Source organism: Stomoxys calcitrans, chromosome 2 (assembly GCF_963082655.1).
Source record: "Stomoxys calcitrans chromosome 2, idStoCalc2.1, whole genome shotgun sequence".
Lineage (NCBI taxonomy): Eukaryota > Metazoa > Arthropoda > Insecta > Diptera > Muscidae > Stomoxys > Stomoxys calcitrans.
The window spans coordinates 62452426-62467168 of NC_081553.1; the positions used below are offsets into that span (position 1 = coordinate 62452426).

At 40.4% G+C, this 14743-nt stretch overlaps 1 protein-coding gene across 1 annotated transcript; it reads right to left on the reverse strand.

Moving 5' to 3' along the window:
- Positions 1–1731: 1731 nt before the first annotated feature.
- On the reverse strand, positions 1732–14503 carry LOC106082710 (prolyl 4-hydroxylase subunit alpha-2-like). Its single transcript, XM_059361466.1, has 9 exons — positions 14325–14503; positions 14088–14239; positions 8213–8354; positions 7823–8141; positions 2849–3322; positions 2717–2770; positions 2494–2659; positions 2355–2421; positions 1732–1798 (listed from the first exon to the last, which is right to left on the reverse strand). Exons 1-9 carry the CDS (start codon positions 14501–14503, stop codon positions 1732–1734), a joined length of 1620 nt encoding a protein of 539 aa, XP_059217449.1.
- Positions 14504–14743: the final 240 nt, after the last annotated feature.

Genomic DNA, 14743 nt, shown 5'->3' on the forward strand with positions numbered 1-14743 from the left:
TCTCCTCTGTTATAATATGTTCAACAACCGACTGCGCCTCAGCATTGCTTACTATCCGAGGGACATTCATAACATCGGAAGTCCTTTGATAGCACTTTCCGGAACATAGAGGACTCGTTCACCCCTTCCGACGATTTACAGAAGCCGATCAATGAGTCACTCTTAGCCATGGACTTCTTTTATAGCTCCCAATTCGTACTCAGCCTGGTACGACTGGCTTTATTGTATAGCCTCCACGAAGTCCACCTCAATTTCCTCAGCACCACATTGCAACAAACAGGGTAAATAAGAGGGCTCCATGGACCCCTGCTAACGCATTCGCCGCAAGCTCAAGCTTCCTTGTACCAACGTGCAAAAGTTGTGGTGATCCCAGTGCTTAGACAAGCAAACACTTTGCAACACACTTCAAACATACTGTTCTCGAACAAAACGCTTTGGGCCGCCGTACTGTTATGATTAACATTCGATCAACCTCATTACTCCAAGATTCCAGTGTCTCCGTGAATCCCGTCGTATCCTGTGGAAAATGCGTTTTCATTAGAAGCCTCAACATGTCCTCCGTTCGCCTCGCACCCTATCAGTACTTCATTTCCTGTCTGTTTTGTTTTCCCCACCAACCTGCTCCGATGTAGGTGGCAGTGTCGGAGAGTCGAAAGGCAGATAAAGTGATGCCGTCTCCCTGTCTCATCACTGTTGCATCCGACGTTGACAACTCTGAGGAAAATACATAATGTATTTTTTTTTTGATAAAAAACGCAGTTCTTCGACCGATTACCAGTGTTAGCATAGAACAATTGGTGCTTGATATGGTTAAGTCCAGAAATTTTGTTCCGGGTCGTCCATGGCTCCTGAATTAAGGCAATATTGCTCTTGCTGATTTTCTCCCTCAGGGCGTGAGTAGCTGTCTTGCTCCGGTGGAGGTTTATTTGGATGACCTCAATCATTGTTCGTCCATTAGATGGACTTCTTGGGAGTGGGTTATGGTCTCAACACCTGTTCCCTGTTCTTTAAGCTGTATTGAGTCTCCCGTAACTACACTGCGTGATATTTTAATATTAGGATCTTTGCATATCCTAGTCTTCCGTATCTTAAGAAAGTCGGTAATGGTTCCATCATCGGGTCCCTGTTCGATAGGCTGTATTGAGTCTACCGTCCCAGCACTGTCTGATGTTCCAAAATTAGTATCTTTGCCTATACTGGTCTTCCGTATCTTGAGTAAATGGGCTTCTTGGGAGTAGGTTATGGTCTCATCGTCGGCTCCCTGTGCGTTAGGCGGCATTGAGTTCTATGTCACTGCACTGCCTGATGATTCAAAATTTGGATTTTTATCCATCCTAGTCTCCCTAACCCCGAGTAAGTCGTCGAAGGTTTCGACGTCGTGTCCCTGTTCGTTAGACTGTGTTGAGTCTCTCTCTCTCTCTCTTTCTCTCCTGCACTGCCTGATGTTTCAGTATTAGGATCTTTGTTTATCCCACTCTTCTCAATTTTGAGAGAAACGGTGATATTTTCGTCGTCCGCCCCTGTCCGTAAGGCGTTATTGAGTGTCCCGCCACTGCACCCCCTGATGGCTCAATATGAGAATATTCGCCTTTCCTGTCTTTCCAATCTTGAAATGGGCGGCCATGGCCCTGTAGTACGTCGAGCCGTTAGTCTTAGCCAAACTTGTCAGTGAAACTTGATCAATGCCAATCTCAAGGTGAGTTCCTGCCTCTGTTCCCTGTGGAAAACCTGTCATTTCTCCATGGCTAAATTTTGGTTTTGTTTGTTTAAGACTTCCATCATGGATTCCGTCGCGATTTCGCCGCCCACAAGGAGGCTACCGTAGCGCAGAGGCTAGCATGTCCGCCTATGACGCTGAACGCCTAGGTTCGAATCCTGGCGAGACAATCAGAAAAAATTTTCAGTGGTGGTTTTCCCTTCCTAATGCTGGCAACAAAAACTTCTCTCCAAAGAGGTGTCGCACTGCGGCACGCCGTTCGGACTCGGCTATAAAAGGGAGTCCCCTTATTATTGAGCTTAAACTTGAATCGGACTGCACTCATTGATATGTGAGAAGTTTGCCCCTGTTCCTTAGTGGAATGTTCACGGGCAAAAAAATTTGCATTTGCATCCTTGTTGAAGACCGTACAAACTGAGTTAATAAGGATACATTTCGGAAGAATCCATGTTGATGCGTACCCAAGATTTGGCACGGCCGAACTTAGTACACTTTTACTTGTATTGAATATCTTCCATCATAAAAATTAATGTACATAGTTTTTTAAGATTTTATTAAAATAAACTTATAAAAATAAACTTAAATTAAGTTTTGGCCTCCATTACAAGAACTCCTTAGCACTATATCTCAGAAGCCCGCATCATCAAATGTATAACAGGGTCTGCGATCACTTTGATCCCATTCACGAATCCAACGATTTTGAACTTAACAAAAAAGACAAACAAAAAACAATAAAAAAAAAAACTCACACAAAAGCACTCAACACTCAAGCCTACCCCATTTGGAGCCCACAATGATGGGACAGGCACCATGAAGACTACGTTGATCTAGTTTGCCAGAAGCATATAAATTATACCAAAATGCTGCAGCTCCCTTCTGGGGCAAAACCATTTGTTTCATATAAGGATATGCAGTGCCTCCACCTTGCTCTACATCACTTAGCTGGAAAATATGGATGTTTAGAAATACCTTCATTGATTGAATAAATAGCATAGTTACATAAAACAGTAAAGTAGCAATACGATTTCCCATTTCATTGTATCTCCAAATCTTCTGTAATTCACTCTGCAAGAAAATTGGAACAAATCATGTAAAATTCTTTTATACTCTTCTTCAGGTTGTACAACTTACCTCTGGTATATCAAAATAATCATGATGTTCACTATAATGACCTCCTATGCCATAATTGGCAAATTGATGCTCTTCCGAATGTTTCATATTCAAATTTGTCATATCCTCTACCCTCTGATCGATTTTGGCCAATATGGGATGAGCGGTAACCGGGATAAATTGAAATTGACTAGTGCGCACTTTGGAGACTACAGATCCATTATTGCTCATGACCGTGGCTCTTTCAATACTTCGAGTAAGTTTACGCAATGTTTCGATTTCCTTGTCCGATAATACATCGTAGAATGTTACCAACAGGGGATCATGATTCAATTCTTCAACTTTAATAGGTGCCAGCAACAAGAATGGATGAGTTTCGGTTAGATATCCACAACGTAGATCACGTTCCTCCCGTGGACTCTTTTTCACTAGCCCAGAGCAGGTGTATTTGAAGAGATCGGGTCTTTCAGCTGTTAGAATATCGGCAGGAGGGGGCTGAAAAGAAATATTTCTTTAAAACTTACCAAATATCCAAAATTGTAAGGGGAAAACAAGTAAAATCGTGTTAAGTTCGGCAGGGCCGAATCTTATATACCCTCCATTATGGATCGCATCTGTCAAGTTCTTTGAATGAATTTTTTAAATGTATATGAGCTATATCAAGTTATTGACCGATATGGACCGTAATTGTCATGGCTGCTAGAACTCCACCACCAATGCCACATCCAAAATTTCACCCAAATCGAGTAATAGTTGCGCCCTCTACAAGTTCAAAAAGTCAAGACCCAAGATCGGTTTATATGACAGCTATATCAGGTTATCAACAGATATAGACCATACTTGGAACAGTTTTTGGAAGTTATACCAAAAAGACATATGCAAAATTTCATCCATATTTGATAAGAATTGAGCCCTCTAGAAGCCCAAGAAGTCTAATCGGGAGATCGGTTTATATGGTGACTACATCACAGATTGTGAACTAATTAAGACCATACTGGGCACAGTTATTTGAAGTCATCTATAAACGATATGTCAATAGTCATAAGTCAAGTTCCAAGATTGGATCATTTGGCAGCTATATCAAAACATGGACCGATTTGGGCCATTTACAATCCTAACCATCCTTCATTAATAGGAATTATTTGTGCCAAATTTTAAACGCCTGGCTTTATTGCCTCGAAGTTTTGAGTGTTTTCGATAGACAGATGGACGGACATGGCTTGATCGACTTAAAATGTCATGACGATCAAGAATATCTATACTTTATGGGGTCTTAGACGCATATTTCGAGGTGTTACAAACGGAATGACGAAATTAGTATACCCCCTGCTAATGGTGGAGGGTATAATAGCTCTATGTAAGAACCAACTACTATTTGTATGTGAGACAGTTAGTTCTCAACGAGTTTTAGTATTGAATAAATGACATTAATTGTTGTAGTAGGTTTGTAGAGACTTGACAGACAAAGTAGTTGAAATTCTTTTGTCGCGTAAGTTGTTAGAATATGATTACTGTCACCTAGCATTCCAGATTCACATGTCAATCAGTATTTGCCTACCCAGATTCGGGACCCCCGGCCGGTCAAAACATTTTTTTTTTTTTTTCTTTAACTTATTTAATTCGAAAGTGTATTTCTTATTAAAATGTTTTTTGAAAGTGGTTTTTACATTTTTTATAATTGACTTTAATGGAGACACTTATTACGGTGCACTAATGCTTATTGAGTTGCTTCATCATAAACAAAGTGATGTCGGTAGACTAGAGGTTGAGTGCTAGACTAACAAACATGAGATCATGAGTTGACAAATTTCCTCGTCGACAAAATTTCAAAAATTGTTTTTAGGGTAATAGACACTGAAATGCGTAGTCACTGGTATGGATTTGTCGGAGGCTATTAGGGAAATTCTATATGAGCCGAAAATCCTTTGGACGCTAGGAAGTTTCAACTCCTTTAAGTCGCCAGGCCCTGATGATGTATCAACGGCTGAATTACAAGCTGTGTCTGATAGACTGGTCCCCTAGCTTAGGGAGATATACTCTGTTTGTATCAGAATGTCATATATACCTGTGGGATGGAGGGTCACGAAGGTCATTTTCATTCCAAAAGTAGAAAACACCTACCACACGATGGCGAAAGTTTTTGGTCCTATTAGTCTATCATCCTGAGAGGTTGATAGAAACATATCTAAGGGCAATGATCTCCGGAGATCACCTGTCGCTGCAGCAGCAAACATATAGTAAAGTCAAATCCACTGAAACAGCCCTTCACGACCTAGTCGGCTACATAGAGGGTTCTCTCGCTGTCGAGGAATATACAATGGTAGCATTTCTCGACATTGAATAATGTAAAACCGACGTCAATCATGAAGGAGTTGGAGTTTCTAGCCATCAACGGCAGGCTTGGTGTTTGTGGATCTAAAAAGATATGGATCAGCAGAGGAACACCTCAAGGAGGTATACTGTCTCCTCTAATTTGGAATATAGCCATTAACAATATATTATTGTCTCTGGAAGAAAAAGGTGTAAAAACGGTCGCGAATGTTGATGACGTGGCAATTGCCGCAAGGGTAAAGTGTCCCAACATATACTTAAGGAAGCTCTATGTGCAACAGCAAAATGCGCTACCGAATGTGGTCTTGGTATAAATCCGGGCAAGGCATAAATAGTTCTTTCCAGCAGGAGACACAAGTTGCCTACAGTGGAAGCTGTCTCCTTGGGTGGAGGGAATGTTCCATTTACAGAAAGCCCAAAATACCTGGGTGTTTTGCTGAACAGGAAATTGAACTTCAAATCCAACATTTTGGAAAGGTAAAGAAAGGCCACTCTTGCCCTATACACCTGCAAGAAAGCCATAGGCAAAAGATGGGGGCTTAGACCGCGTGTCGTGCGTACTGCAGTGTTCAGAACCATAATGCTATATGGTGTTGTGGTCTGGTGGACGGCTCTTCCAAAGTTCATCTACAGCTCAATACTTAACCGGATCCAATGGATGGCTTGTTTGTGCATCACAGCTGCTCTGAGGACAACACTATGTGATGCACTGAATTTAATGCTAAATATTATGTCTCTGGACATTATGGCTACCCAAATTGCAGCGATCACTGTCGTGAGGTTTAGGGAACATTCTCATTGGTCATGTGGCGGCTACGGACACTGTGTTATCCTTGATATAATATCCGGTGTTGCAGGCAATGTAGATTACACTCTACCTGAGCCGCCTTTTTATAAAAAGTACTGCGCCACTATTCTTGATAGAACCAAGTGGAACTACCATATCCCCGGTAACAGAAGTTACATAGACTTCTATACGGATGATTCCAAACTAAACCACCAGGTGGGATATGGGATATATTCTAAAGATCTAAAACTGGTCATATCGAAGAGGTTACCCGACCACTGCAGTGTGTATCAAGCAGAGATCCTTCCAATTAAGAAAGTGGTGGAATGGCTAAGATATAATGTCATTACGACGATTGGCATAAGTATCTTCTCAGACAGCCAGGAAGCCATTAAATCCCTGGATAACGTATTTTTGAACACAAAAACCAGATCTCTCAACGAGATGATTGAACAGTTCAAAATTCACCTGTTCTGGGTGCCTGGCCATAGAGATATCCCAGAGAATTGTAAAGCGGACGTGCCAGCGAGACTTGCGGATAGAATGATAGAGGGTTACAAAGAGAGGGCTGTGAGCATTCCAAAACTATGTGGCCTAATCTAGACGTGTAAAGGTCTACTGCTTTGCTGTCATTGGGTAGAACAGACGTCTCAGTCATTGTGTCCTTCATGACAGGTCACTGTCTAATCGGAAAACATGCTGACGGACTAAAGGTTGCCAGCAATGACTTTTGCAGAAGCTGCGAGGACATCGAAGAAGAAGAGATTATAGAACATCTTCTGCGTATGTGTTCCGCACTAGCAGTCAGAATGAGTTCAACTTTAGGTTCTCATTTCTTTGAGAACCTGTCTGATTTAGCGGATGTGAACATTCGCAAGTTATTGGACATTTTAAAGCGATCTGGATGGTCCAACGGTAGGAACTAGAATGCATCTGCCTTCTTCTGTTTGTGTGGTATCACAATGGACGAAGACGTCTAAGTGAGTTTGATGGCAGACGGCCACTTTAACCTAACCTAGGGTAATAGACGAAAGAAAAAACCCCGAGAGTAAGGCAGTAAGCGAATGAGGACAAGCAGCAGCGCAAACCGTACAAAGAAAAGAAAAGAAACCACCACTACAACACCAAAGCACATGCGGTGGTTTAATGGTTAACAAACATGAAAGCATGAGTTCTCAAATCTCCGCGTCGGCAAAATTGCTAAAATTGTTTTTAGGGTAGTAGAAGAGAGAATAACCCCCGAGAGTAGGGCAGTAAACGAACGAGAACAAGCAGCAACGAAATCCGATCAAAGAAAATAAAAGAAACCATCACTTTAACACGAAGGCAAAAGTGGTGGTCTAATTGTTTTATTTTACTGCTTATGAATATATTGTTGTTGTTATATGGTGGCTTGCAGGAAGTGCCCTTCAACAACGAATTTTTACAAATTTTTTTTTATATTTGTACTTTTTACTAAAAATTAAGGATTTGTTTTTAAGTGGTAGTACAATAGGTCCTCAACTTTTCATCTTACCATTAACGATGTAAATCTTTGAATGAAGGTCAAACTCTCGGTTAGGAAGAGGACAATATTAGTTAACAAAATGGAGAAGTAGTATAAATAGGAGCGGACACATACAAATTTAGTTAAGAACTATCAAATTATTTTAATAATAGCTCCCTTAAATTTAAACGTTATGATGGAAAGTTCCGAAAGTGAAGCAAAACTCTAAGTGAAAGTTGGCAGCTCTCAAACTGAAGATAAGATTTGAAGTCTTGCTTCCTCATTAAGAAACCTTTACCAAAACTATGCGATGAGTAACAAAATTTAACTAAATCCTTTTTTGTGTATAGATTGTAAAAGAAGGCACAGAGGAACTGTAGAAGGTACTTACAAAATGTTCCGTGCTATAATCTGCAAAGTACTCAGGTTTTCCCGCCGAGTTTTCAACAAATTGTGCATATAATTTGGCCACCTTTTCATTATCCGCATTCAATGTGACAAGTTCGGCAAAAGTTTGATTTGCCCCCTTAATATCACCCATATGGAATTTAGTATCAGCTAGGGCCAATTCAATATCCAATTTGTTAATGGTCTCATCGTTCGGTGATCTTCTTAGGGCTTCCATGAACCACCCGTAAGCCAACTTGGGATAATGAATTTCCAGAGCCTTCATGCCCAAGTCAAAACAATGGCGGGCTTTAAATTGAACACTGGATGAAATAGGAGATGAACATTTTTATAAGTAAATGTCTTGGGTGTCTGTAAGATTCTCACAACATACTCATATTGAACGCCCTGCAGTAAACCCCGAGCAATATCAGAGGCATTTAGCCGGTATACATCGTGCAGACGTAAAACGCCCTCCAAAGCACCATCCAGTTCGGATTTTTCCACAATTGTGTTTTCGATTCTCTTCAAAATTTCTGAAAAGAAAATGCGTTATTTATTGTAGTTAATTCCACAAAAAAAAAAAAAATCATTAAAATAAGGTTTATATCAAAAATTATAAACAGCATGCCTATATCAAGGGAAGATCGGTGAAGACTGCCCTGCACGGGGTTGTGCATAATATAGAAGAATTCTTTGATGCCAAAACGTACATCCCGGCGATATACATTGACATCGAGGCGGCTTGTTGCAATGTGCGGACCGACACACTGATCCAATCCTTAGACCAGTATCGGAAGGACCCGGTTCTTAGAGTCTGGATAAACCATATGCTAAGGAACAGATGGATAAATTGTGTGTCCCATGACATATATATGCTGACTGAGGAGGTATCTAAGCCCGTCTGCTATGAAGACGATATTATAGTGCTTCTTAAGGGTAAGGATTCGAACCAGCTACGCAGAAGAGCTGAAAGGGTCTTGCATATGGCATATGCAGAAGGGCCGTAGGCTCGAAATGGGGCCTGAATCCGAGGACAGTCCACGGGCTCTACAGAAGGACCAATACTAACTGTCGCCTCAGTAGTTTGGTGGACTGCTATGGAGAAAAAGTGCAATATAAGGACCATACCACAAGTTCAGAAAACATGTTGTCTTGGCATAGGGGGAACGATGGGGATCACGCCCTCTAAGGTATTGGAGACTATTTTAGATATCCGACTCATTGACATACAGATTAAGGCGATGGGAGAATGGATTCAGGATTCGAGCAGCTTATACCATCGCGGTATAATCGAGGCGGCGATAGGAAACCTGGAAGCAAGGGAAGAGGTTTCCTATCGGATACTTGAGACGAAACTTGAGGTCAAGTGCTAGGCACTGCTGCCGGCAGAGTCTTGGACTGACGGAACCCTGGTATTGCCGTCTGGAAGATCATGTTACACAAATGGATCAAATCTAGTGAACAAGAACTGAGATCTGAGACTACCCGACCATAATACAGTCCTCCAGGCAGAGATCCAGGCGATCACCAAATGCTTGAAGTGGTGTGGTACTAAAGCGAAGACGTCGAGTGTGAACATCATTAGGGACAGTAAAATGCCAACAAAGGCACGGTAAAGCCAAGAACAGTCTTGGAGTGTAAGAAGAAGATCAACGGCTTCTCTGAGGATGGCAAAATGCACATCGCTTGGGTGCCGGGCCATAACGGAGTAAAAGGGAATGAAAGGGCAGACGATTTGGCAGTGAAGGGCAGAGGATTGCCATCAATTAACTTGGTTGACCTGAAGCCTTTCGGGTCGACGCAGTCCGATTTAAGGGCGTGGGCGACAAACGCTGTAACACTGTGGAACAGCGAAACAGTCGATAGTACGGCGAAAATCCTATGGGGTGATCCGGATCGTGAGAGGACGAGGCTATTACTGAAAGGAAATAAGAAGGAGGTCAGTATAGCTTTTGGTGTCATATCGGGACATATAGGGCTAGGAGCTCACTTATGTGATAGCATGTGTAGGGCATGCGGGGAAGTTAATAAAACGTTGGAGCATTTTCTATGTCATTGCCTGGCTTTCGCGGCTAGCAGACACCGGTATTTAGGTGGGGACACGATATCAGACATAAACCATCTTAGGGGAGTGGTATGGAAAACTATTAAGGATTTTGTAAGTCGGAAAGGATACCTAACTTAAAAAGTTTCTTTTTCAAGATTACTTTTTAGTTTTTAGAGCGCACAACAAGTCGATTAATGGTTAAGGTGTATGTCTATAGTGGCATGAAGCAGATTAATATCTGCACCCTCTTTTTAACCTAACCTAACCTAACTATATCCATATAAATATCCAAATATAGTCCGATCTTGATCATACTTGGTTCAGTTGTCGGGAAGCTCTATACAAGTAACAGTTCGAAGTTCAGAATTTCAACGAAATCGGGTATTAAGTGCGGCGTTTGTATGATTAAGCCCTTATTCTGATGATCGATCTATACGACAGCTAATCTATTGGGTTGCCCAAAAAGAATTTGCGGATTTTTCATATAGTCGGTGTTGACAAATTTTTTCACATCTTTTGACTCTGTAATTGCATTCTTTCTTCTGTCAGTTATCAGCTGTTACTTTTAGCTTGCTTTAGAAAAAAAGTGTAAAAAAAGTATATTTGATTAAAGTTCATTCTAAGTTTTATTAAAAATGCATTTACTTTCTTTTAAAAAATCCGCAATTACTTTTTGGGCAACCCAATAAATATGGTCCGATCTGGGTTGGATTTGAATTGGTTGTCGGGAACCTTAAAGCAGCTCACTGTTTCAAATTTATAATAACGTAGCAATTTTTATACCCACCACCATAGGATGGTGGTATATTAATCTCGTCATTCCGTTTGTAACATCTCGAAAAATTCGTCTGTCGGAATCACGATAGCGGTCGAACACGTAAAGCTAACCACTTGAAATTTTGCAAAGACACTTAATATTGATGTAGGTCTTTGGAGATAGCAAATGCGCCATATCGGTTCAGATTTAGATATAGCTCCCATATAAACCGATTTGACTTCTTGAGCCCTTACAAGCCGTAATTTCTGTCCGATTTAGATGAAATTTTGCACATGGTGTTCTGTAACGACTTCCAACAACTGTGCGAAGTACGGTCCGAATCGGTCTTTTACCTGATATAGCTCCCATATAAACCGATCTCCCAATTTCACTTCTTGGGGCCTTACAAGCCGCAATTTGTGTACCATTTGGCTGAAATTTTGTCTGCTGTGTTCTGTTAAGACTTCTAATATCTGCGTCTAGTACGGTCCGAATCGGTTTATAACCTGATATAGCTCTTATATAAACCGATCTTCCGATTTGACTTCTTGAGCCCCTGGAAGCAGTAATTTGTGTCCGTTTTGGCTGAAATTTTGCATGTGGAGTTTATTATGACTTCCAACAATTGTGCCAAATACGGTTTAAATCCGTCGTTAACCTGATATAACTTCTATATAAACCGATTTCACGATTTGGATTCTTGAGTCCTTACATGCCGCAATTTTTGTCCCATTTGGCTGAAATTATATATGCGGTGTTCTGTTACGTCTTCCAACAACTGTGCAAAATACGGTCCAAATCATTGGGGATTGCAAATGGGCCATATCGGTTCAGAATTAGATATAGCTCCCATATAAACCGATCTCTCGATATGTCTTCTTGAGCCCTTACAAGCCGTAATTTTTGTCCGATTTGGCTGAAATTTTATATGTGTACGGTCCAAATCGGTCTATAACCTGATATAGCTGCCACATAAACCGATCTTCCGATTTGACTTCTTGATCCCCAGCAAACCACAATTTTCGTCCGATTTGGCTGAAATGTTGCAAGTAGTGTTCTGTTATGACTTCCAACAATTAATCTTAGTAAACCTAACCTATAACCTGATTAGCTGCCACATAAACCGATCTTCCGATTTGATTTCCTGAGTCCTTACCAGCCACAATTTTTGTCTGATTTGGCTGAAATTTTACATGTGGTGTTCTGTTATGACTTCCAACATCTGTGCGAAGTACTTTCCAAATCAGTCCATAACCTGATATATTGGGTTGCCCAAAAAGTAATTGCGGATTTTTCATATAGTCGGCGTTGACAAATTTTTTCACAGCTTGTGACTCTGTAATTGCATTCTTTCTTCTGTCAGTTATCAGCTGTTACTTTTAGCTTGCTTTAGAAAAAAAGTGTAAAAAAAGTATATTTGATTAAAGTTCATTCTAAGTTTTATTAAAAATGCATTTACTTTCTTTTAAAAAATCCGCAATTACTTTTTGGGCAACCCAATAGCTCCCATATAAACCAGTCTCTCGATTAATCTTGTTTGGTTTCTAGAAGCTTACATTTTTGCTGGCTTGACAGAAGTTTGCCCTTTAACTAAGTTTAGATTTTATAATTTTTTTAGCAGAATCCATGGTGATGGGTTTCTAATATTCGGCCCGGCCGAACTTAGCACTCTTTTAAAGGGTGATATTTTAGCTATTATCAATACTGATTTTAACCGCTGACGCTAGTTTCGTGTTTTGTTTCACTGCCAATCATCTTCAGTTTGGTCTATAATTTTACGATGAATCGTCTTACAAACGAACAACGCTTGCAATTTATTGAATTTTATTATCAAAATGCGTGCTCTGTTAAGAAAGTTCATCTCGCGCTTCTTCCATTCCATCGACGAATATCATTTTTGGCTCAATGGGTACGTAAATAAGCAGAATTCCCGATTTTGGAGTGAAGATCAGCCAGAAGCATTGCAAGAGCTACCAATGCATCCATAAAAAATTCATAGTTTGGTGTGGTTTATGGGCTGGTGGCATCATTGGATCATACTTCTTTAAAGATGATGCGAATCGTAACTTGACTGTGAATGGTGAGCGCTATCGGGAAATGATATCCAACGTTCTTTTTGCCTAAAATGCTAGAGCTTGACTTGCATGACATGTGGTTTCAACTAGACGGTGCCACATTCCACGCGTAACAATGGACTTATTGAGAGGCAAGATCGGTGAACATTGTATTTCATGTTCGGGACCGGCCAATTGGCCGCCTGGCGCATAATCCAATTTGACGCTTTTAGACTATTTTTTTGCACTTTTTATACCCTCCACCATAGGATGGGGGGTCTACTTATTTCGCCATTCTGTTTGTAAATACTCGAAATATTCGCCTGAGACCCCATTCTTGATCGTCGCGACATTTTATGTCGATCCAGCCATGTCCGTCCGTCCGTCCGTCGGTCTGTCGAAAGCATGCTAACTTCCGAAGGAGAAAAGCTAGCCGCTTGAAAATTTGCACAAATACTTCTTATTAGGGTAGGTCGGTTGGTATTGTAAATGGGCCATATCGGTCTATGTTTTGATATAGCTGCCATATAAACCGATCTTGGGTCTTGACTTCTTGAGCCACTAGAGGGCGTTATTCTTATCCGATTGGGATGAAATTTTGCACGACATGTTTTGTTATGATTTCCAATAACTATGCCAAGTATAGTTCAATTCGATCCATAACCTGATATAGCTGCTATATAAACCGATCTTGGGTCTTGACTTCTTGAGCTTCTAGAGGGCGCAATTCTTATCCGATTGGAATGAAATTTTGCACGACGTGTTTTGTTATGATACTTAACAATTGTGCCAAGTATGGTTCATATCGGTTCATAACCTGATGTAGCTGCCATATAAACCGATCTGCGACCTTGACTTCTTGAGCCTCTACAGGTCGCAATTATTATCCGATTTGCCCGAAATTTTGTACGACGGATCCTCTCATGACCATCAACAAACGTGTTTATTATTGTCTTAATCGGTCAATAGCCCGATACAGCTCCCATATAAATCGATCTCTCTATTTTATTTCTAGAGCCCCCAAAGTGGGCAAATTCTTATTCGAATTCGCTGAAATTGTACACAGGTCTTCAACATATAATTTAATTGTGGTCTAAATTGTACCATATCTTGATATCGCTCTAATAGCAGAGCAAATCTTTTCTTGTATCCTTTTTTTTTGCCCAAGAAGAGATGCCGGGAAAAGAACTCGACAAATGCGCACCATGATGGAGGGTATATAAGAATCGGCCCGGCCGAACTTTACACTCTTTCACTTGTTATTTTTGTTTTCTGTTAAAACTGAAATTTTGCAGTTGGATTTTGGATTTCCAGAATGCATTTTACCAACTTCACTGAATTCTTTTATTCATTATTATTATAAGATTTTCATCACGTATTCGAAAAAGCTTTAATTTTCTTTACTTACTCTCTCCTTCTTTGTATTGCAAAACATTCTCTAGGCGCTCCCAATCGGTGGTTAATCTCTTAGTCAGCAGATACTTATTAACGGGATTTTCAAAGTAGACAGGACCTTGGGTTAAGGCTTCACCACGTTCTCGCTCGTACTCGGATAAACGCCTAAGGGGCAGACATAAAATGGTTCCTTATAGTTGTTCACTAATTCTAAACCTTTAAGTGTTCACTAAGATTTTATTACACTTACTCTTTAAGATAATTTAATTTATTTTGATTTTTTCCCAGAAATTTTTGCATATTTTGCAACATTTTCAATTCAAAATCCATGACTAGAGACATTTTATGCACCGATGAATAAAACTCGGCTTTTGTCAACAAAATGCCAAAGGAGGCCAATGTAAAGGCAATGAAAATTGACCAATTCATGATGATAAAGCAAAAAATGTCAACACTTTTATAAGAACTGACCCTTTTCCTTCAAATGTTAAACGTTTAATGCTCTAAAAGTTACTAAATTGTGGGCAATATCATGATTACCTTTAGACCAAAAATGATTTCCCCCAAGAACTCAAATTGAAGAAAGCTTCGATTAATTTTCCTAGCCAATGAAAAGGGTGATTGGTTTGGGTTAGCAGTAAGCTTTCATTCGTTAGAGCTGATGTAGAC